Source organism: Mus caroli, chromosome 3 (assembly GCF_900094665.2).
Source record: "Mus caroli chromosome 3, CAROLI_EIJ_v1.1, whole genome shotgun sequence".
Taxonomy (NCBI): Eukaryota; Metazoa; Chordata; class Mammalia; order Rodentia; family Muridae; genus Mus; species Mus caroli.
In genome coordinates this window covers 101,222,028-101,247,066 of record NC_034572.1, presented here as the reverse complement: position 1 = coordinate 101,247,066, position 25,039 = coordinate 101,222,028, and the positions used below count along the sequence as shown (strand labels likewise).

The window sequence follows — 25,039 nt, the reverse complement described above, 5'->3', positions numbered from 1 at the left end:
TAGTCCAGGCTGGTCTCAAACTCTCTTTGTAGTTGAGGATGATCTTGAACTCTGATTCTTCAGCCTCCAGTGCCCAAGTGCTGGTATTAAGAGCATGTGTCACCATGTGGAGTTAAAGATTACTTTAGACTATAGCACCATGCCAGGCATGGTGGATTGTGAACAGATTTCATGTATTACCAAGCTCCATGATAATCAAAATTAAATGCATGAATATTATGCATTATATTAGAATAATTAATATTTTTATGTTTCTTACTAATATGTATTGTCAATTTGTATCCAATATAGACATTTATTATGATTTCAGTCAAGTGTTTAATACATAAATATAAAGTAAATTTCCAAATTAATAAAACCAAACAAAAAAGTTTTCTACTGCTAAGACAATTACCTGGTTTCTTCAGACTTTATTTGTCTTATTAATCTAGTGTTGGAAGCATCAACACATAGCATATTTTCCAACTACACAAGACAAGTGTTTTGGCCCTGGCTGCAAAAAGCTAAAATCCCTTCCCTACTCTTTTGCTTCGCTTAATCATTTCTACTCACTATTATGCCTTATCCCTTCTCTTATTTTCTCTATCCTATTTCTCACAGCGTCGGGACTTGCCTGTTACAAAGCTTGCCACCATGCCAGGATTAGAGGACTTGTCTCTTCAGATTCTACAAAGTCTTAAGGGTAGAAGTACATCTTCTCAGTGCAGTCTTCATTCAACAAATGTTTACTGAACTTCCCATGTATATCAGGCACTGTGAATCCAAAGATGACTAGCTGAGTCAGCTTGCAAGTTCCTCACTTTTGTAAAGGAGTCAAAAGAACAGGTGACAATATTCTGTGTTAAGTTCAACAACAGGCTGTTGCGGGCACATCAGAGAGACACTTAACAGCTCTTCCTAGAGAAGGTGTCAGTGTATTTTGTTGTCACCTTGCCGAGTCTAATAGTGTGGAAGGGGAAGAGCAAAGATGTGATTAACTCTGGGCTTTAGGATCAGGAACTGTGAAGAAACTGAAGACAGAAGGTTTTATGAAGGATCATAATGGGTCCTGGATGTGAAAAAGGTTGGCCTTTGTTCCAAAATGATCAAGGAGAATCTTTGAAATGTTTTAGCTAGGAATGAGAGAGTTCACATTGTCTGTGGTATGAACATTTTAGCTGATTACTACAACTTGGGTAAGAAATCACAGATGCAGGAGTAATCCAGATGTGAAGGTGGTTGCGAAAGGCACAGGATGAATTCCTGTGAGGAGTGAAGGAAAAGTCTGAGGTTAACTGATCCCAGGGTTCTAAGCAGTTGCATCATGAAGCAGTACAGTAGTTTGATTGCCCAAGGACATAATAAGGAAGGATTGTTTGAGTGTGGTACACTCAACATGAACATGCCAGGTTTGAGAAGTTTTCAAAGTCTAGAGACCATTCCAGATGGAGTTCTACCAAGGATATTGATAGACAAAAGGTATCAGCGAGGGACAGAAAACCCATGGTCAGTATAGTCACAGTTTATTAGGTTTATATGAATCTCAGAGACTGCAATGGTAGGGAGCAGAGTTTAGTGTCTCCAAACTGGAAGGTTTGTGCTAGAAAACTATAGTTCTTTCCATCTTTCTCCGCAGCAATGCCACTGCTTTTGATGTTTGCTTAATTTTTCTCTTGGCATAGTGGTACAACACAACTCCCGGTGACTTTGCAAGTCTTTGTTTCTATCTCTAAGTCTCTATTCTGAGTTCCAGAAGAAAGGATTTAATTTGCTCAAATCATGCACCATGGACAGAAACTAGGCTAACATGGATTTAAAGGGTGTTCCTTCTTGATAAAAGAGTGGCAGGTTCTCTATAAAAGGAATGTGAGCAGACCTCATGATTGGCTGCAAAAACAATTATCACCTGGAGTGTGTCCAGAGTAGTAGCTTCTGTGATCTGGGGACAGAGACAGTAGTTACAGAGAGGGGTTAAAACTAAGGTGGGTGGGTAAATTACAGAGACAGAATCTAGATTCTGAAAAGATCAGATCCTTGGGAGGCAGCAGCATTTAAGAGGTGACAGGAGGACAATAAACCAATGAAAGCAACCAAGAAGAGATGGAAAGAGATGAAAAGAGTGTCAAAACTTAGAAGGAGAGGTGTCAGTCAGTAATATCAGTTCTACAGAGATTTGGGGGGTTGAGAGCTGAGGTCTGACATGGGAAGTAGTCAGGAGCAAATGTTCAGTGAAGAGATGGAGACAGAAGCCAGACACAGTAGGATGACATTGATTTGTGGCAATGGCGATTGAAATAATTACAGCATATCACTATCTCTAACTATTTCATGTGTGTGTGTGTGTGTGTGTGCGCTTAAATTCTACTTACTGGAAATCACAGTATAGATGTAAGTTCCTATTAATATATATTTAGTCATATCGAGTATGTGGAGTCTCTCTGAAGTGTGTGCCCAGTCGGGTTCTCTAATCTGGCCTAGATGTATGTATGTATGTATGTATGTATGTATGTATGTATGTACGTATGTATGTATGTATCTATGTAACTAACTCATACAGTGTGTTTCTGGGGGATTGATAGGTTCTTTCTTGGCTATAACACATGCTGACAGCTTAGTCTGACAGTTCATAGTGTTCTTGCTGGCCTAATATGCCCAGAGAGACAAGCATATTAAAGTAACAAATTCATTACTTTCTTGAAAGTAGGACACATAACATTCTTAAAGTCTTATAAACTGCTTCTACAAATTATAAGGCAAATTATAAGGCATTAATCCTGTCTCAAACATTTTCTTTCACATTTATGAGTGCTATTTTTCTCCCCTAATTATTCTCATCTCCACTGCCACAAATAAAAAGATAACAGCCGTTTTCTTCTACATAGTTCCTAAGCTTCCCCTTAGAGATATTGAAAACTAAATCCTTAAAAGTGTAATTAACACAATGTAGTCCAGTTTCTAGATTCCAGCCAGGATCTCTAATATTCCAGTTAGTTTCTGATTATTTATAGATTCAGGTTGTCTTAGTTAGGGTTTCTATTGCTGTGAAGTGACACCACGACCATAGCAACTCTTATAACACATTCAATGGGACTGGCCTACAGTTGCAGAGATTTAATCCATTATTGTCATGGCAGGAAGCATATGGACATAGTGCTGGAGAAGAAGCTGAGAGTTTTAATGAACCACTAGGCCTGGTTTTGAGTTTCTGGGACCTCAAAACCCATTCCCTAGTGACACACTTCCTCTGACATGGCCACATCTCCCAATAGTTCAATTCCCTATGAGCCTATTGGGGCCAGTTTCTTTCAAATCACCACACAGATTATGTGGAAATAACCACCTCTTCCCATGATTAGCATAACTGGGTTACATTAAATAGTACCTGACACTGAAGGTTGATGATAGTGCCTGTGAACCCATGTGTTCCTCATCTTCATGTAAAAGCATTTGGTATGCCAAATGGGGCCAGGAATAGACTCTGGCACACATGTTTATTTTCTTGTCACTTATGGGTTTTGAAATCAGATTTCTGGGTTAAAATGTTTCTCTTTTGTTTGCTTCATTTAAAATAAATGAAAACAACACACCAGCGTAACTGACCTTGATGCAGAGATTATTTCATCAGGTCTTAGTCCTTCTCATTGGTTTCCATAACAGTTTTCTTCCATGATTCAAGGCAGATATTATTTAGAGTGAACAAAAAGAGACAATTTTAAAATGAAATAAAGTAGCCCTCTTTGACTGTGATGAGTGAAAGCTTGAAATAGTCAACTTAAAGGGGAAAAAGGCACAAGACTGATAAAACTAAGCCCAGAAAATGAGATGACATTCTAGTGGCTCTAAATCACAGAAGGTGTGCAGCATTAAAACTTTATTTTAAATTTTTATTGGTTATTTTATTTATTTACATTTCAAATGTTATTCCCCTTTCCAGTTTCCCCTCTGAAGCCCCTCTACCCAATGTCCTGTTTTTATCAGGATGCTCACTACCCCCCCCCTCGCCTTACTTCCCTAGCATTCTCCTATGTTGGGGCATCAAGCCTTCACAGGACCAAAAGTCTCCCCTTTCACTGATGCCAAATAAGGCCATCCTCTGCTACATATGCAACTGGAGTCATAGGGCCCTCCATGTGTATCCTTTGGTTGGTGGTTTAGTCCCTAGGAGCTCTAGGGGAGGGGTCTGGTTGGTTGGTTGATTTTGTTGTTCTTCTTACGGAGTTGCAAACCCCTTCAGCTCCTTCAGTCCTTCTGCTAACTCCTTCATTGTGGTCCCTGTGCTCAGTTCAATGGTTGGCTACCTGCAGCTATAACTGTAAGACTCTGGCAGAGCCTCTCAGGAGACATCCATATCAGACCAGCAAGCACTTCTTGGCATCAGCAATAGTGACTTGGTTTGGTGGCTACATATGGGGACTTGGAAGGAAGAGAGGAGGGGAGAAGAAAAAAGGAGGGCAGGATTAGGTGTGGGAGAAGGTAGGGGATATGTACAGAGGGTCAGGAAATTGAACAGAGGTGTGTAGCAATGGGGAACTGGGGGTAGCCAACAGAAAGTCCCAGACACCAGGTAAGCAAGAGGCTCCCAGGACCCAACAGGAATGACAGCTGAAATACCCAACTAAGGGGAGAGAGAACCTGTACAGACCATATGCAGAGATTAGGCATGGTTCCTAATTGAGTGATGGGGCCACCCACCCTTCTCAAAATTTTAACCCAGAATTGCTTCTATCTAAAGAAAATACAGGGGCAAAAAGTGGAGCAGAGACTGAAGGAAAGGCCATCCAGAGACTGCTCCACCTGGGGATTCATCCATATGCAGCCACCAAACCCAGTCACTATAGTATTAAAATGTTTTAATGTTGACATTGGAAACTCTCTCTCCCCCTCCCCCCCTCCTCATCTGTTGAAACTTTTCAATGTTGATGTTCAAAATATCTGTCTATGGATTATCTTAGTTCAGAGACTATTTGTAATCCCTTGGAAATAACTTGAAAATGTCTATAAAAAGAAACAAATGATGGCTCATGGAGTTGGTCAGTAGAACTGTGTGGCCAGACAGCTTAAAGCAATGTTATTTCTTATAGAAAGCGAATGCTTAGAAATACTGTGTTTTCTTCTTTGCGAGTAATCATCATATATGTAAGGATGTTTAAATCCTCACTTGTTTTCATGTGTTTTAGATAAAGTAAAATTCCAGATGACAGCCTGTTTTGATGATGTAGCCTTTGCTGACAACCCAGAAGCACAAACACGTGGGAAGAGCTGCTGTTAGAAAGTGAGTGAAGGTCAACATTGCTGGGCACAGAATGATTGCAATGGTTAGGTGCTTGCTGGATGTTAGAGTCTTTAATAGTGTGAAAAGCCCTGGAGTCATAAAGATATTACATAGTAGAAATGAAATACCCTTAATACTTCATTGTTCTGGCTATAATTACTCCCCTAATCTACAAACTTTGGAATATCTGCCTATCTATAATCCGTCACTGGTCCTTGTGGCTTGGGCATGAAAGAGCTGGCAGGCTGAACAACTCAGCTACCACCCGGGGCCCAGATTTAGAGTTTTGAGCTGAACCCACCCCAACATCTACCCCACCTATAAGTTACTAGAGCATGTGAAGAGGCCCATCCTGCAGAACAAAAGCTATAGGATCTTGATGGCTCAGGGCAACAAACAGGCTATCTGAGAAGAGTCTGGGTGAGGATCCAGTGTTGATGGGGTAGCAGAAGCCAGAGGCCTGAAACCAGACAAATGACTCACTGCAGTGAACAGTTGCAAATAAAGGTGTTTGGGCAAGTGTGTACACTGTGTGACACACTGCAGATTCCATGGCAAGATGTTTTAGTGTTTTATTTTAATTTTTAATTTTTTCTTTGAAAGGGAGGTTGCAAGGGTGGAGGGCAGATATGGAGAGACTGGGAGATGAGTGGGATGGGGTGTGTGATGTGAAATTCACAATAATCAATAAAAAGTTAAAAAATAAAGTTCAGAACAATTAAAAAATAGGGTCATCTACTTATTGAGCATAATAACCCCATAATATTTTGAACAAGGTGGTAAACAGATGAATGTGATTGCTATTTTTAAATGAATAATTTAAATTATTTACTCTAATTTACTAAATAATTTACTCTATGATTGTGATAAGGAATGACGGCACAACATCATTATTAAACATTTACTCTTCTTTGAGACTTTATGGAGCTCCTAGAAATGTAATTCAGGGGTAATGGAAAAATATCTGGGGAATGTTTGAAGCCTTTGCTGTGAGGGAGGGCAAATGATAGATGATGAGAAGGCAGCTAATGCTGGCACTGTTGACTAGAGCTTAGCTTTTGATGCTTCTTCTTTTGTGTGGGGGTGGGGCGGGTTAGGGGGAAGAATGGAGGGAAAGGAGGGAAAAGGAGCAAGGAACAGGGATGAGACATCTGAAGAAAGGAAACAATCTTTTGGAATTATTACTGCAACAGGATGTTTCCAGGTGTTTTATTGGATTCTGTTTATAACATTTGCTACAAACACTTCAAGTCCAATGACAAATGGACGTGTGCTGACTGTAAGAAAATATCACACAATCCAAACTCATAGGTATTTACTCGACAAAAGGCCTCAAATTAAGTAGAGAACATGGTATAAGAATGTAACTTTATATTGTGATGTGGTAAGTAGATCTAAATCAATGGCAAAAGAAAATGATTATAAAAATATAAAATGCACATTTGGTTTTACATCATGGTTAGAATCCTGTTGTTATTAGGAATAAATATTACTTCATTTTATACAAGATAATACTTGCATAATTTACCTATTTGATGAGGAAAACCAAAGTCAAAGTCACGAAATATTAAATTGCAGTATAATATGCACATGTTCCTTTTAAATATTCACAGTAACACTGCATTGCACAGAGAAAGACAGAACACACCACAGACTCTTGCTGAGTTACAAGGGAAAGCAGCTTAGTGTCTACCTGATGTGTGAGAACAAAAACAATGTAGTATCTGACATGGATTAAAACATGAATGCTCTTCATATTCAAACTGAGAAGTCATTGAATTGTAATTTAACCTGGGAAAATCCTTAAGTACATCATTAAATGTTGCAAAGCTTACCAGTATTTGAACTGTGGCTAATGTTAAAAATAGTGCTATGACTTAATCATTCAGTATTTCCATATAGTTGCTGGAAATGTAGGGTTTTTTTAATACACTTCCTCGCTAGCCCCCCTTTCTGCCTTTCCCCTACTCACAAAAACAAGAGGCTAAAATAAATGATTGCTGTGGAAGCCTAGCTTTCCCCCTCTGAATTATAATGGCTGCAAATTTTCTGGCTGCTTTAAAAAGACTGTTCAGAAATTAGTTGTTACAATGGGCTTTTTGCAAAGCAAGTAAAAGAGATAGTTGAAGAAACATTTTTTAGTTTAGCATGATGGTATTAAATGAATATGAGGGTGTACAGTTCGGGTGTGGGGACTTAATATGTACCTTTGGGTACTCCATGTAGGTAGATACAGTCTGGAAGTTATCTAAAAAGGTCTAACATAACCCCAATGACTCCTTTCCACTAAAACCTGAAAATTTCAACACATTTTTTAAAGTCTCAATTTGAAGTACATTGGCAATGATAGGGTACATGCCAGGGTGAAAAGTGTAAAAAGAATGACATTTAGAGTCACTATGGGCACATTAGTTAAGATAAGTTATTTGATACCTCAAAACCTTGATCATTCAATCTTTTAACTTTAGATGATATTAGTTATTCATGTGAAGTGTTTTAGAAATTTATATAGAATATGTTGATGATCTTTGCAATGTATAAGTAGTCTATGTAAATAAAACACACGTAGACTCCAAGAAACACTACATGCACTGTTTGCTTTCCTTTGTATGTGGTATATATTGTATGATATATATATATATATGTATATATAACATATATGCTTTTTAGAAACACAAATGACAGCATTTATGGGGTAGTCCCCAAAGTAGTCTACACAGTTCTCTCACAGTTGAAAAAAGAGCATTTTCTATTTGGTTTATTGCCACACAATTGTATGGCATTTAAAAAACACTTTGACATTTTAAGTAAACTAAATACTTAACCTTCCCCACCCCCACCCCCCAGCACAAAATGATCACACCACAGAAAAAAATTGACCAGAAGAGAAACACTATGGATTGTTTAGTGTGTTCAGTCCACAAATGGTTGTCAGGTACAGTGTTAACACAGTATGTTGGAATCACCACTTAGCACAGTTTTCAACTTCAAAAGAATTGATGAAACAAGTTCTCATGATCACAGATACTATCACATATGCAAGACACTAAGTTACACCTAAGATGAAAATTCAGATTCACAAAACTAAATATCAGATTAAATGCTTTAGCTAACTGATCCACTAGTCAAAATATACATCTCCTATTATGACAGAGGCATTTTGAAACTTGGCCCCTTTTCTGAATGGAAGGGATATGAGACTAACTTTCTGCACAAATAATCTCAGTATGACAAAATATTTCTGTGTTATTCAATGGACCACTACCACTTTAATAATTTTTCTAGTGTCTGAATTCTGGCATTTTTCTAACCTATGTCTTCCTATATTAAAACCAGCCACCAAAAAATACTTCCATTTTCATGGTTATTGTCACCTGTTATCCTTGTTGTGCAAAAGATACAACCCTTCTTTCTCCATTTGTTCACTAATGCCAAACAGAAGTGTTTGGGTTATCCCTGAATGGTTTTCTCACTCCTGAGCAAGACTAATTACAGTACGGCTCTATCAGGCCTCCTCTGTATTTAAAAATTCATAAAATTTTACGATTATTCTTTTGTATTATAGTTATAGCTTCTGTGACCAAAAGGGCCTTAAGTTTGAACTGTGACAGAATTGAACCCTAACAGTCAGTTATAGTTCATTGGTAAGTACAATATTATTATTAAATTACAAAAAGTATGCAGACTAACTTGAGAAGACATTTGTTTGTTGGATGAACTCAGCATTAAAAGATAAAATGGCAAATTTTAATAATTCATCTGTATCAATGAAAATGAGGTCAAAGTATTTCAGGTCTTGTTGAGTTCAAATAGCAGTGTTAGAAAAATAAATGCTTGAGTTTGTAATCGATTCAGTTACTTGAGACCTCTGTGACTGATGGGATCAACGCATATATGTCTGGATGGCTGTATTTTAAGAATCTGAAATGCCATAGAATATTAAAAGATGAAAAGAAAGATGCAGACTATCAAATTCTAAATTAAACTGTTCCCTTTAAGAATTAAGAAACGGGAGTTCTGCGAAGTTAAAGGGACTTTCCCGGGACAGATGAGTGATTGGCAGGTCCAGCGCTGCAGTGCAGATCCCTGCCTAAGCTCCCACGTGTAAAAAGAATACAGAGACCATAAGGCAAACACTTCTGTTCTCCAGTCTTTTACCACCATTTCCTACTTTTACTCTCACAATGTGCAATAAAGTTCTGGAACTGTGTCAGCATTTGATGCACACTTTGCAAATCACCTTAACATCCTATTAATGTCACCAATATCTGGCCCACCTCGTTAGCTATTTAATTAATCTGCTTCCCTTCTGCAGAGGGATCCTCAGCTTCATTTATTTATTTATTTTTCATGATCCTATTATAGCTGAGTGAAAGATCTTAGAGGAGAAGGAATCCTATTTCCCTCTTCTTACAATTTGAAGAATGGAACATATTCATACACTTTCAAGGCTCAAATCTTATTTCAATTTATTCTTTAGAAATGTATCAAAAATCTTCCTATGTAAGTATTCTTCAAAGCATTTTTAAAGAAATGTATATAATAGGATTTGGTAACTGGAAAGGGCTTTTGAGTTTGCTGAACCTGGTGCACACATTCTGCAATCCAAGAACTAAAGCCTGGCAATGTTAGTGACTTATCTGGGGTCCCAGAGATAGGCAGTGGGTTAGAATGCCAGGTTCCTGTAACCTAAGCCCGTGCTATTTTGTACTACTCATGGTGTGAATGTTTTGGTATGTTATGCATCTGATATTGTTCTGTGCTTTTCTTTGGTGTGGGTGGGTAAAAGTCCAGGTTTTGTCTTTACTTGAAACTGTAGCCTATAACCATAAAACAGATCTACTATTACATATATTACATTGCTTAGAGTTGTGTCATTGTATAAAGGTAGTTCTTTGATAACTTTGCAACACCTACTGATCCTTACAAAATAAATCTGAAAGTTTAAGAACCCCTGTTTTTTTCCATCTACCAGGATTGCTTTCCTGCCAGCCAGGCTGGGACCATCATTATGAGGAGTCAGATGATTGCAAAGGGCTGACTATTCCCCATGCTGGTATCTCTACTTCATGAGTGAACACTAACAAAAACAAGGTGGTGGTGGCTATATCCACATTTTAAGGGATTAATCACTTAATCCATCTCGATTGGAGGCTCATGTCACTCAAATCAAAGATAGTTGTTATCCATTTATCTTCACTAAAACTATAGTGATGTGACCTCTAAATTTTGAGCATGAAGAAATTACCAGGAATTTATTAAAAATCCATTTTAGACATTGCCTCAAAGAAAGTTACCTGGATTGTATTTCTGTCTATTTTGGAGTTGCTGGATGAATTGGTGTTTAGTTAAGAGTCTCATAGATAATGAAATTCATCAGCATATTTTTTGTAGGTCATTATAAAACTTATAATCCTGGCCTTGAGACTGCTATATTTTACAGTAGTTAAGCTTCCAAAAGTACTCATTACTTTTCATTCATGTATTCAGGAATATTTTGATAATAAACTATGGAAACTAGTAAAGTAGTGTACATATGAAATGTTCACAGTTTGACTTTCCATAAGGCTTATGAAATAATATACAAATAGCTACCATTCTGCTGAGATGTCACAGTAAATACAATAATGGCACTAAAGTTAAATGTTCCCAAATGGGAAGCCATCTTCAAGACTTCCTAAGTCTCTTTTCCAACTAAAAATTTGCCTTTTTTTTACATTGAAAAAGAGTTCATTTCTAAAAGAATATAAAAATAGGAAAATGAGTCAAAGAATCTTTTACACATATAATTTTGAAGAAAAAGTTTTAGACATCAAATGAGATATTATATATATCTTTAAGAATGTACTTTGTCTCACCATACCAAACATCTTGTGAAAATAAAATAGAATTTAATATATAGGAACTGTCTAGATATAACTAAATATTAAAATTTAGGTAACACAGACAACTTAAACATAGAATAAGTACTAATATATTCTTGTAAAATTAAGGTCAACTAAAACCTACTTAAAATCTAATTGTAAATCTATTACTTTGACTTAAAAAATAAAGGAATGTTTCATCAAGCAAGGCACATTTCTTTTAGGCAAGTCTGTTTTTAATACCATTCATCTGGGCACAGTGTTGACTTCACTTATTTGTGTGAATGGGCTAATCTACCAATGGAAGCCTTTGGTATATTCACACCCTCACAGATAAAGTTAAACATAATTCAGAACATAGACTATAGAAACATATCCCACAATTAAATACAGCCCAGTACCTCAGTGAAAAAAATACTACAACAATAGTTGGCTTGCTAGAAACACACACTAGGCTATCTTTATCTGTGACACTGATGATTGCTTTTGGACGATTTGACTCTACCAGAATGTCGATAGGTTGACATAATACCCTAACATTTATTATTTTTTTAATCTTAATGTTCCTCTTTATCTCCTGCTCAGTTTCATTTGTACACTCCTAATATGAAGAGTACCCTCCAGCTTTGAGTTTTTTCCTTCATATGAAGCATCGGTTGGAGATGTAGCTCTGAATATGAACTGAGATAGAAGTATGTAACTGCCACTGCACTCTCATCCACGCAGCCTGAAACTGAGCATCCATCTGGTCAGGGTCACGCTGCAGTTCCTTATGTGGGGCTCTTGAGGGACCTGTTGGATAGAGAAGACTCAATAAGTTACAGTCTATTTAGCACTTGAAGTTACAGAATTTATGTTAAGAGAAAAGTTCCATTCATTAATATTCAAACTTTGAGTTCTCTTACTGTTACCTGTCAAGTTAAAGAAATTCCATTTAAAAATATTGTAGACTATATTTTGAATGACTGCAAACTGCAAATTGTAAAGTTTCAGATTATGCCAGTTATAATTTTTCCATTAATAACAGCACAGGATTTAGTCTAAGCCAGTAAGATAGAGTGCTTTGGAAAAAAATACCCTTGTCCTCAGGGTCACCTGACAAGTTTCAAGTGATTGTTAGAAAAATGTATTATCTTCTCAGTGTTTTCCGAAGGCTTCCTTGCTGATTCTATCTCCTACCATGGTAAGCTAAAATGAGAACTCTCTGAACTGAACAGAAATTCTGTCCTTAGTGAGGTGCTTGCTACATGGAAGGAGTGGGGTGAGGAGATGGGAGAGCGAGAAGGAGACACAGAAAAAGGATGGGAGAGAAGGGGGAGGGGGTGGGGAGAAAGCTGTGGAATGAGTGTTAGGGCCTAGCTTTTCATTACAAATCTACTTATCCTTAAAATATGACTATGCACAGTTATGTATCACTTTAAAGAATTAAGACAAAAACTACATCATCAGGGGTTGTGAAGAACAGGAAATAAAAGCTACAAGTTTGGAGACTTCCTTCTCTCCCCCACTAGAAGAATTCTTAGAAATGCAGAGATTAACTTGTAAAAATATAGTATTTAGCAACAGTATGGTTTTTGGTTTTACCCAGAATCTAGAATGGAGTGTGGTACACAGTAAATATTTTATATGTTACAAGGGTCAGTTCCTACTGCTTTTTGCAGTGTTTGACACACTGTTGAGTATTCACTATATGTATGTTGAGTGAATACACAAAGGATACATTAAAATTGGTTATGTCATCAAAACATTTGCTTAGTCTGAAATACAAAGGAAACTCACAAGGACACAAACAAAGCCTGCTAAACCTAGGTTGAATGTGTGAACATTATCTATCAGATTCAGAGAGAAGATGGTTTCTCAAATACACTGCTGGCCTTAGCAGATGTCCCTAAACCTTGAGCAAATATCCAAAGATGAAGAACTGGAATTTCATCATGTTTCTGGCGGGAGAATTTTTCACTCATGAAGCTGCAAACTGAAGCCTACTGCAAGCTGGGTAATCTGCAGAAACATTTTTTCTTCTTGGTATGGATTACACTTGGTCATACTGACCAAAGACATACTTTCTTTACACTATTTTTCTTGAGTAAAAAAGTAGGAGTACATTCAAAATATGCTTAGTTTTTATTATGAAAATATGAAAACTCCAATGATCTAATTACTGTCATTAGGAAGAATATACTAATAGCAGGAATGATTTGACCTCTATTTTAGAACCTAAGTAGCTATTTTTTTTCTTGGTGCTCCTGAAGCCTGTTTGTCTTGCTTCAGATGGTTCTAGTCAGCTCTACTTGCTCTGGTACTGTTATAACCTTTAGTAAAAGTGACTTGGCTTTGTGTTTTAGAACTTACATATCCATAACTTCTTGCATCCATAACTTCTTGCAGAGAGAATACTTTGTGTATTGTATGGATGCATCACTTATCAATTAAAAAGCCTATGGCCTAGGCAGGAAATAGGTGGCACATCCGGGAAGCAGAAAGAATTCTGGGATAGAGCCAGGCAGGGGAGATTCTCCTGAGAGATGCGACGAGATGGATGCATGGTACCTGATGCATGCACAGCTAATCAGCCACGTGGCAAAATGTAGGTTAAAGTATTGGGTTATATAAGTTATGATCTAGTCAGAGTAGAGTCTATATATGGCCAAGGTATTTGTAAATCTATTTTGAGTCTGAGTCTTATTCCTGGGAGCATGGGGCTGGGAGGAAGAACCAGGACCTAACTTTTATAACTTCCTATCAAGGTCTTTGAGATTACTGAATAAGAATAATACGGCATGGAGGCTGAGGGAATGGCTCAGTTGGTAAAGCATTTGCTGTGCAAGCATGAGGATCTATGGTTGATCACCAGGATCCACTTAAGGCCTGGTGTGATGGTGTGCTTGTAAACCCATCCTGGGGAGGTAGAGGCAAGTGGAGACTCTGCAATTGATTGTTTAGCCAGTCTAGTCTGCTTGGTAAGCCCTGGGGCACTGAGATAGCCTATCTAACGCAACAAGGTGGATAAATCCTGAGGAATAACACTGAAGATTAACCTCTGGTCTCTCTATATATATGCACACATGTGCACATGCACCTGCATACATATACATGCACCCACACAAGCACATATCCACCAATATGCACACACACACACACACACACACACACACACACACACACCCCATATAACAACCTAATAGGTTATAAAAGTGGAAAAGTTGTAATTCTATAGGAACAACAATAACAACAACAACAATAACAACAGGTGATATCTGGATAGTAATAAGGATGCTTATGTTAGTGGATAAGAAGTGGGTTGAAAAGAAAAATACAGTCATTAAATATCAAAATCATTTATATAAAAAGGTACAGGAGTTATTGTAGAAAATGATGGCCTATAAAACACCTACTCAAAAGGGCGACAAAGATGGTCAAAGTTTAATAATTATTTATCTGCAAAGAAGCAACTCATAACTCTCTCAAGCCCCAAATGAAAGAAATATACTCAGCTTATGGAACAATGTGTATTTGATGAGAGGGCCAACGTCATTCTAAAAAAAAATGTAGATTTTTCTCTGTTCTCACAATGTGTCTGTATTTTAACATCTATTAAAGGACTTAAAATTGGCTACATTTCCAGTAAGTTCTAAAGTTCTACCAGCTAAATAATACTAAGTCCAAAGACTAGGACATTTTAGTGCTTTATTTTTTACCTGATTGAGGTCTTGGAAGTTATGAACTCTTGACAAGCAACAAAAGGTTTAAGCAAACAGTTCTTCAAGTTAGCAATACGAATGATATGAACATCGTCAAAAAGCCCTGGAAAATCATTGGAAAATGAGCCTGTGAAAGCTAACACGATTTTGAGAAATATCAGGAATATTTAAGTTCACTACTAATACATATCTAAAATTCACAGATCTAAGCCTGTAAGTAAAATATCTAAATTTTACATAGCACAGTAAACTGTTCTGTTCAAATCAGTAAAAATACTTGCAGCTAAAAGATCTATATAATCTAGAAATAAAGCAATTAAAGTACAGTTTTTCTGGGAGAAATTGTTGTCTTTAGATTTATCTACCCAGTCAATCTGGACATTTAGAAATCTGACAGATGGCTACTAGCAAGATGGATCAGTGGGTGAAGACACTTGCCACCAAGCTCAATGACAGGAGTTTGATTCCTACAACTCATATGGCAGAAAAAGAGAACCAACTCCTGAAAGTTAACTGTCTTGTGACCTTCACACTGGTATTGTGGGGCACACCCACCTACCTATAAATATATACACAATTAAAAAAATTAAAAACATGAAAAAATAAAAAAGTATTCATTTCTATTTGTTTGTTTTCTGTTATTTCTTTAAGAAGACTGACAATATTGTCAGGATAGAGTATTCGGCCTCATGTAGGCTGATTTGTCAAGCTGCTAAAAGGAGTTTTCACATTCTGCTGGTCTACATACATAAATCCAAACACATATGTTGATTTTAATTTGATGACACACTTAGTGAGAAAATGGCACCGCCTGGATATGCAGAGGAGACATCCAGGTCATGCACTGGTCTGGTTTGCTTGGGAAACCAAGAGAACAGAGAAAATTCAAAGGGGGTATAGAGAAGTATTTCTATTCAAATAAGGAGAATTCCACTTCCTGCAAAAGAGAATGCATCTCAAATCATGGCACTATCTTTGCTTAATAAAAAGATGAAGTCCTCTGGGGAATCATTTGTTTGTTGGGATTTTCTGTACTACTTGGGCCATTATGTCTATACAAACATGTATGAGGAGTAATATTTATAACAAGTACTCTATTAGCTACTATGTAGGAACCATGGTCTCTGGGAAGCATTCTAAGTTCTAAGCACCCTTGATGATATCCATACTTAAGTTATTTATATTAAGGGAATCCATCTTTACAATTGGGTAGAATTTCTTTATTTCTTTTTTTATGGATTTTTAAAAATATTATTTTTATTAGATATTTTCTTCATTTACATTTCAAATGTTATCCCCTTTCCTAGTTTCCTCTCCGAAAATCCCCTATCCCCTCTCCCATATCCCTGCTTCCCAACCCACCCACTTCTGCTTCCTGGCCCTGACATTCCCCTATACTGGGGCATAGAATCTTCACAAGACCAAGGGCCTGTCCGCACATTGATGACCGTCTAGGCCATCCCCTGCTACATATGCAGCTAGAGACATGAGTCCCACCATGTGTTTTCTTTGACTAGTGGTTTAGTCCCAGGGAGCTCTGGGAGTACTGGTTAGTTCATATTGTTGTTCCTTGTAAGAATCTGAAGTATGTTATACTAACTGGAAGCCTTCCCATCCATCCATCCAACCAACTAGACAACCAACCAACCAACCAACCAAAGTGAAAAACCAAACCAAACCAAACCAAACCAACAAAGCCAAAAAAAAAAAAAAAGCAGGAACCTCAGAAAAAAGGGTAGATGTAGGAGCCAGAGGGGTTGAGGAACCAGGAAAACAGGGCTCACAGAATCAACTAAGGAGAGCTCACAGAGACCAAAGCAATAGTCATGGACCCTGCATGGGTTGGTGCTGGTCCTCTGCATATATATTGTGGTTGTTTAGCTTGGGGTTTTGTGGGACTTATAACTATGAGAATGGCGTTCTTTCTGACTCTTTTGCCTGCTCTTGAGACATTTTTCCTCCTACTGGGTTAACTTGTCCAGCCTTGATATGAGGGGAGGTGCCTAGTCTTAGTGCATCTTGCCATGCGGTGTTTCTGTGGGAGATCTGCTTTTTTTCTTAAGGGAAATGGAAGAACAGTGGATCTAGGGAGAGATGAGATGTAAGGGTGGTTGGAAGGAGTGGAGGGAGGGCAGGCTATAGTCAAGATTTATTGTATGAGAGAAGAATAAATAAAATGGCAGGGTAGTGGTGGCACAAGCCTTTAATCCTAGCCTTTGGGAGGCAGGCAGATCCTGAATTCAAGGCCAGCCTGGCCTACAGTGACTTACGGGACAGTCAGGACCACACAGAGAAACCCTGTCTCAAAAAAATCAATCAACCAACCAACCAACCAACCAACCAACCAACCAACCAACCAAAAAACAAAACAAACAAACAAACAAACAAACAAACAAAACAAAAAACCAAAAAAAGAAAAGAAAAGAAAGAAAGGTTTACTGGGGGTTCCATGCTAAGAACAGAGTCAAGGAAAAGAAAGCTGGGTTGCTAATCAGGACTGTCAATAAAAATCCAGGGGAGGGACAATGATGGGTTTAACGATAACTTTCTTAGTAAAAGGTTTGTGGGGATCTCAACAGAAATTTCAAGAGTCTTTGTATTGTGACAGTTCCAGCTTAGAAGCTTTTTGGAAAAAGAAATTCTTGTTCTACTTCTGTGAATCTTCCACAAATGAAGGCGAGACCCCACTGTCTGCTGTGTCTGAACATTCCCTGGATATGATGAAACACCGTTTGTGGCTTACTGGAATGCTATATTACTAATGAGCAGAACCCTCGGTGTTTTTCAGTGCACAGTTCCTATCCTCTTAGATTATGATAACAATATGGAACTCAAGGAAATGCTGGAACCTCTTTTCCAGGTCTCCCTTGAAATGCAAATGATGGCTGATGGTACAAATTCTGAAGTGCAGGGAGAATGCATCTGATGGAGATGCATGGAGAGGTAAAGAGAAGAAGGAAGAAAAGGGAGGGTGAACATGAAAGCACTCCTTTGTAAATGTATTTTCTCAGCAGTTTGGAAGACAAAATTAGACCACAGTATCATTAAAAACCAAGACAAACAGCTGTAAACCTTCTAACAAGTTGAAATCATGAGACTGTATTTGCAATTTGAGAATGAGGATTACGATGACTATTATCAAATGCCACATAACCCTGGCCAAGATGTGAAAAATTTGTTAAATAGGGTTTAGACTTTGTATATAGCTTTCCCTTCCTTTTTTTTCTTTTAAAGAAAAAAACTCTCTGATTTATCTTTCCTCAAAGATAAATACACTCACAGAAGGTGTATAAAAACAAATGTAAATGAACTGAACACACACACGCACACACACACACACACACACACACACACACACACACACACACACTTGCCTCAGCAAAACGTAGGAAATCCCACAAACTAGTAATTCTATCTTCCTTAGTTGAAAGGGAGCATTACCAAACAGAAAGGGGAAAAAAAGTCCCACCATGAGACTCAATCCCTAAATAGCTTCTTCCAGGTCTAGAACTTCTCACCTCTATCTCAGTGTTTCCATAAGTCTTCAGACGGGGGTGGGGGGATATGCCTCTCTGCATTTCTTAGTTGGAGGGGTTATCACTTCTATTTACAGCTGAGAGGTGGAAAGGGCTTGAAACTGCTGCAGAGAATGTTGAAAATTTAAATGTGTAGAAAATATAGCTATGGCTCTTAAAGGAGTAAGCTCTTCGCATATATGTGCTGTACATATGCCATGTATGTCATATGTGCTGTAGTTATATGCTGTGTTATATGACAAACATGTAAATATGTGTTATATAAACCACAACCTTAAATTTCTTTTTCAGTGTGTATTCATCAATTCTGTTTAGAGGCTAAGAAATAACACTTTCTTTTCCATATAGGTGTCTATGGTCTTGTTGCCATATTTGAATTTGGCATGATATGAGTTTAAAACACCATATAGAAAAAGGAAGAGCAAGCATTGACTTCCATGGTTTTTTCTGGATCACTGGCTGTGGGGCACAGACAACCTCCCAAGGGTGCTGATGAGCTGTGTTCATCCAGCCACAGAACTCACAAGAATCTCATTTCAACACTCAAGATGCTCAGCTATGTTCAACAGCCTGTCGCTGGCAAAGCTAATGCTTACTGGCAAATGTAGACTCATTAACACTTTATTCTAAGCCCAAATCACTATCCATTGTCATGTTACAAAAGATTTAGGATCTTGGTGAAGGGGCTACTGCCAGTACACATGACAAAATTATGTCCTAATGGTTTTTGATCTGTCTCCTAATGACAAATGGAGTGACTAGGTGAGCCACTAGTGCCACAAGTTTCAGTGACTTGAGAATTTTCTGCTTTCTATCCTGTTGTAAGCAATTCTTACTTTTGTGCAGGAATTAAAATGTTTACATTGATTTCTGGCATGGTTCCCTAGTAACCTAAGCAGAGTACAGGAAATGAAAAGCCTAACAATTTACATAATGCTCTTTATCACATGGCCAATTAAAACACATACAACCAGGAAATTAATATAAAAACAGAGAAATCCCCTTATCCTGGCAGGCATCCCTAATATGACTGATTATGCTTTCTAAGGTTAAATCCAGACACATCAATTATGTGAGAAAAGAATCTTTGGTTATCAGGGAAGTCAATCTCTGGTAAATAACTTAGCTTTGAGTTTCCTGGTTATACACATCTTATTAAGAAAGGGTTAATTTTCAGTGTGTTGAAGAGAATAGGTTTCTACACATTGGTTAGTAATATGGACTGAAGTTAAATGTAAAAGCATAAGGGATTAATTTTATCTTTCAAGATACCCAATAAAAGTAGCATGGTTTTAGATTCATAATGACCTAACTTTTAGTTGTGGGTGGGTATTTTGCTAGCTTGAAGTCATAGGGAGTCATTTTAACTTCTGTCACCTAGCTTTCATCCTCCTTAAAATAAAGTTAATGGTACCTACCTTACAGAACTGACAAGTGTTCAGGACATTGTTGCTCCTTAATAAAAGGTAATTGTGTTATCACAGAAAGGAAATAGGAAAACATTACTGATTTCTTGTATAATTAACTACAAAATAGTGTAATCTCTTAATTTGATGTATATCATGAATTTATTTAATACAACAAATGTATGGAGTACTACTTATTATTTTTACTACAAAAAGACCCCCTAAGGAACAGAGAAGTTATGTAATGTTCTCAAGGTCATTCAGCAGATACCAGAGCCAAATCTTGCTGTATGACAGTAGAACAGCTTCTTTCAGCCACTTCAGTAAAAGCCTGCAAATACTAATGTAAGATGGCAGCATTCACCTGACACAAGGTACCACTTTCTGTACCTAAAACATCAACCATGCCTAAATCAAAACACAGAACCTATAACCTTTAAGGAGTTTCCAATATGGCGACTGGAAGCAGTTACATCACCTGAAAGCTATGACTCAGAACCTGGGCTATTGCTCTGGTTAAGAAAACAAAAGGTCTCCTTCAAACTCCTCTTATTTAAGAAGCATAAAAATGGTCTAATTTTACTTATTTATTGAATTAATCAAGGTGTCTACATTTCTAAGTGGGAATAAAATTGTTACCTTTATGTTAAGGTCTTTTACGAGATTGCTATAATGTGTTTAACATCAAAATGGGTCATGAAAGAAACGTCTTTCTACCAAGAATATCAACTGTTACATCAAAATGTAGATTAATGTTCAAAGGTCATACAAGCAAAGCAAAGTATATAAAAATCCTATTTAGACACAAAGAACAAACAGAAACCAGGTAAACATAAATTAATGCCTCTATTTTTTGTGTATCCCCTTTATCTTTCTTGTTATAGTTTCCATTAATATTTCCAACTATATATTAGGTAGGGTTATGAAAGATTACCTGAAATGATTTTATGTCATGTACTCTAGAGGGACAGACTACTTATGTGTCATTAAATCCCAAAAGCAATTGTGTACAATTCACATAACACACATAAGGCAGGAAGACTGTTGAAATAAAATGCTAATCATATTTCAATTTTAAGCATTTGCTTCAAGAATGATACCACTGATACTAAGTAATTATGTAAATTAAACTGGGCTACTAATCTAGCAGTTGTAGGACTTGCCTTTTATTCAGTTTAAAGGGGGAAACAAATTGTTCAGAAGCCAAGAGTGTTGGTTAAAGCAGTGGAGTACTTTTCAGTTCAGCTTGGGAGAAAACTGCTCAGAGGGGAATTTTCTGCATCCCTTTGCCATAAACATGGAAACCAAAAGATGACCAGAAACATGGGGAAAATGGGAAGAATTTCTTAACCTTTCTAAAGGCAACTAGCATGTAATATAAAACTGTCTGCTTTGCAAATATAAACCTGGTTGTGAACAGAAATGTCCCTGGTTCCCTGCACAATAGACTTCTCATAGGGATCACATAGGACAGTGCTCACCTGATTCTGTCTGTTTGCTGGCAGCTCTCAGCATGTGGCTGTAACTTGCAGGTGTTCTTTCAAGTCTGATCATTTCCTGAACCTCCTTTTTGTAATCCACTCATTAAATTGTGCATCCTTCATATATTTGAGGTTGATTTTGCTTTTCCAGTGCTGTGATGGTGACAGTCCTGTTGTGGGATCTGGATGTTTTTCTTTTTCTTTTTTTCTTTTAAATTGAGGAACTCTGAAGGTATCTTGTAGTAATACTTTGGGTACACTGACTCTCACTGGCTTATGTACAGACCATGTTTATATTGCTGTTCTCATTTTATCTGTTGGCTTGCCATTTCTTAATGAAAACTGTACAGAACCATCTTTAAAACTTGCTACCAAGTTTTAATTTAATTCAGACATTTAATTCAGATCATGCCTTACGTGTAACGTTCCAAAGATGATAATTTCCTTTTTGATCCAGTCATTATGGGATAACAGCAATGATTTATATAAAATGTAAAAAAGCATTTTGTGATTCATTTAACCTCTATATAGTCTTACACTTAATTTGTGTGGTTTATTCAAATAGTGTTTTTTCTTATGAAATCATGTAAGTAGGAACCATCTGGAAAGGTTATTGTAGAAACGGCAGGGCCTGGGGTGGGGGTGGGGCTAGAGAGCAAAAGATGCCATGACAACCTTTTTCGGGTTTCCCAGGAAACACGGGTTGCTATGGGAACTGCATCAGTCAGGTCCGAATTAGTAACTTCCGCTGGAAGGGGTGTCTGACACTTTAATCTTCCTGTGATACTGCAGAAGCTTATCTCTCGGATGCATCAGGAATTTCTGTTGTTTCTCCCGGCAGCACTGAAAATGAGTTTCTAGGCTTTCGTAGATATTGGCTGGGGCATGAACTCACAACTTCATTGGAATCTGTGTCTAATGTTTTCAAAATGCTTTGCAAACTTTGAAGAGTTAATAGCCAGATCAGGACATTCGGGGCATTTCCCTTTTGGTTCAAAATTATTGTGAACCTTAATTCCTTAGGGGAGAGATTCAAACTGAAAGATCAGTCAAAAACAAAATAAATTTATAGTGGGCTTACCCGTTAACGCTCTAGTTAGACTTTCCACCCACATATCCAGAGGTTAGGTAGTTACACTAACTAGTCCAGAAATAATATTGAAAAGTCCACCAGACAGGAGCTTCATTTAGGTTCTGCCTCCTTTACTTAGTAAAGAAACAACTATCTTTTGAATTTGAGGTTAAACAGTTACTCTGACTCTATAGTTTCACTTCCTCTCAGGATGTAGCTGTAGGGCTCACACAAGAAACCACGCTTAATGTAAGTTTGTTGGTCACGAAATTAAGAGACAGGGAGAGAGAGAGAAAAAAAGAGCTGAGAGAATGCAGCCCACTTGCAAAAACAGGCACCTGTTTCAGTATGAAGCAATAGGGAGAGGGAGAATGAAGTGTGCTTCCCCACTTCTTGTACTTTCCTTGATGAGTGGTCTGGAAATGTATAAATCAAGGGCATACACAGACCAAGGGGGCATGTTCCACACAATACTGGTCACAGAGTTGGCAACCGTATCATATATTAGACATCAGTGAATATCTTCTTGATGTTGACACAGGAGTTGGGGTTATTGTTCGTGGTGCAAGTGGCTGTGGAGTTGCCCGTTTTGAAGGGGGTCTGCGGGAAGGCGCTGTGGTTCATACCCCCCTCTTCGATCACCATATACTCCGACTTACTCAGAGTGGAGTTACTCCGGGCTTTTCGGAGCTCCTCAGCTGAAGAGGAGAGGTGCTGGCAACTGCCCACGTGCATGTATTGGGCTTGCTCTTCCCCTTCTGTCTCCCGGTGGTAGAAGTAGTTGAAGTTGGAAACAATCACAGGAACTGGCAATGCAATGGTCAAGACACCTGCGATGGCACAAAGAGAACCCACAATCTTGCCTCCTATGGTCACTGGGTGCATATCACCATAACCAACAGTTGTCATGGTTACCACTGCCCACCAGAAGGCATCCGGGATACTGTTAAAACCCGAAGAAGGGTCGTCTGCCTCAGCAAAGTAGACTGCACTGGAGAAAAGGATGACCCCAATGAAGAGGAAGAAGATGAGCAGCCCCAGCTCCCGCATGGAAGCCTTCAGCGTCTGTCCTAGGATCTGCAGCCCCTTAGAATGGCGGGAGAGCTTGAAGATGCGGAAAACCCTTACTAGGCGGATGACTCTCAGGATGGCCAGCGACATGGCCTGCTGCCCATTACCTTGTCGTTCAGCCAGCTCAGTGCCCAGAGTGATAAAATAAGGAATGATGGCCACAATGTCTATCAGGTTCATGATATTTCTGGAGAAGGTGGCTTTACTGGGGCAAGCAAAGAACCGCACCAGCAGCTCAAAGGAGAACCAGATGATGCACAAGGTCTCCACCACGAAGAAGGGGTCCGAGAAGCTGGAGGCTCCAGAGGGGACCCCCGACGTGCTGTTGTTGGCAGCCTCAAACACGTCCTGAGACGGGGAGGCGGGATAGTCTTTCTCATCGCGAAACTCGGGAAGCGTCTCCAAGCAGAAGATGACAATGGAGATGAGAATGACCAGCACTGACACGATGGCAATGCCCCGGGCCGGCCCGGAGCTCTCCGGGTATTCGAAGAGCAGCCACACCTGGCGCTGGAAGTCACGGCGGGGCAGGGGTCGCTCCTCCTCCCGCAGGAAGCCCTCATCCTCACGGAACTTTTCCATGGCCTCCTCACCCAGCTGGTAGAAGCGGATCTCCTCGGAGAAGATGTCGATGGGCACGTTGACCGGCCGGCGGATGCGGCCCCCAGACTGGTAGTAGTAGAGGATGGCGTCGAAGCTGGGTCGGTTGCGGTCGAAGAAGTACTCATTGCGGAGCGGGTCAAAGTACCGCATGCGCCGCTTGGGGTCGCCCAGCAGCGTCTCGGGGAACTGGCAGAGGGTCTTGAGCTGTGTCTCGAAGCGCAGCCCGGAGATGTTGATGACCACACGCTCGCCGCAGCAATCTTGCTCGCCCGCGGCGGGCAGTGCGGGTGGCAGTGGCTCGTAGCGGTCGCAGCCGCCGCCGCCGCCACTGCCACAGCCTCCCTGAGGCGGGTCCCCGCCACCGCCTCCCGCCGCCTCTGGCTCCAGCAGGTGGTCCCCGGGCACCACGGTCATGTCTGGCGGCAGCTCGGCGTGGCCGGGGCTCTGCAGGATGCGCGCGCCGCCTCCCGCGGGGTCCAGTGCAGGGTGGGCGCGGTGGTGGGTGGAGGGCTGCGGCGGTCGAGCGCGGGAGGCGGCGGTGCTTTTCTTCCCTGCTGGCGGCTGCCGGCCCGAGTCGCTCCTCCTGGAGCTCCCCGCCCCACCGCCGCCTCTGCCCCACGAGCCCGGCCCCGCCGCCTGTTGCTGCGGCTGCCGCGAGGCTCTGTCTGGGGCTGGCGCGGCCCGCGGGGCTGCACGGTCCAGACGCCTCCTCCTCCCTCCTCCGCACCCCTCCCCGCGGGGCGCGCGCCCGCCTCTCTGCCACCGCCCCCGGGTTTCCCGCCCACCGCGCGCGCGCGCTCCGCTTCCCGCTTGCCACCCTTGTTCCTCGACCTTCTTTGTCACTGGATCGCCTCCAACTTGCACCCCACTCCCCAGACTCCGCGGAACCCCTACCCAGCCACACTGGCCTAGGAGGAACCCGGCCACCTGACCTCGTTCCTGGGCTCTGCTTGCTGCTCCTGGTCAGCGCGCGTTCCCTTCCCGCGCGTGGTCGAGACCTAATCTCAGGGCTGTTAGACCCACGCAAGGACCACACCTCATCCCTCGAAGGGAG

General features: G+C 39.8%; 1 protein-coding gene and 1 long non-coding RNA gene across 2 annotated transcripts in view; one reads left to right on the top strand and one right to left on the bottom strand.

Annotated features, from left to right (window-relative positions):
* The window catches only part of LOC110291330, a 160,573-nt gene that overhangs the window by 30,233 nt on the left and 105,301 nt on the right, over positions 1-25,039 (top strand). The window contains exon 2 of the long non-coding RNA XR_002377550.1: positions 5,157-5,251. This is a non-coding gene — a long non-coding RNA (uncharacterized LOC110291330). The remainder of the gene's footprint in view (positions 1-5,156; positions 5,252-25,039) is intronic.
* Kcna3 (potassium voltage-gated channel subfamily A member 3) lies at positions 6,432-24,655 on the bottom strand. Its single transcript, XM_021158416.2, has 2 exons — positions 21,240-24,655; positions 6,432-11,907 (listed from the first exon to the last, which is right to left on the bottom strand). The coding sequence occupies exon 1, from the start codon at positions 24,397-24,399 to the stop codon at positions 22,816-22,818; it is 1,584 nt and encodes a 527-aa protein (XP_021014075.1). The 5' UTR covers positions 24,400-24,655; the 3' UTR covers positions 6,432-11,907; positions 21,240-22,815.

Bases quoted from the DNA above. Each gene is read 5' to 3' on its own strand.
- Kcna3 (XM_021158416.2), bottom strand. From the start codon at position 24,399: ATGACCGTGGTGCCCGGGGACCACCTGCTGGAGCCAGAGGCGGCGGGA.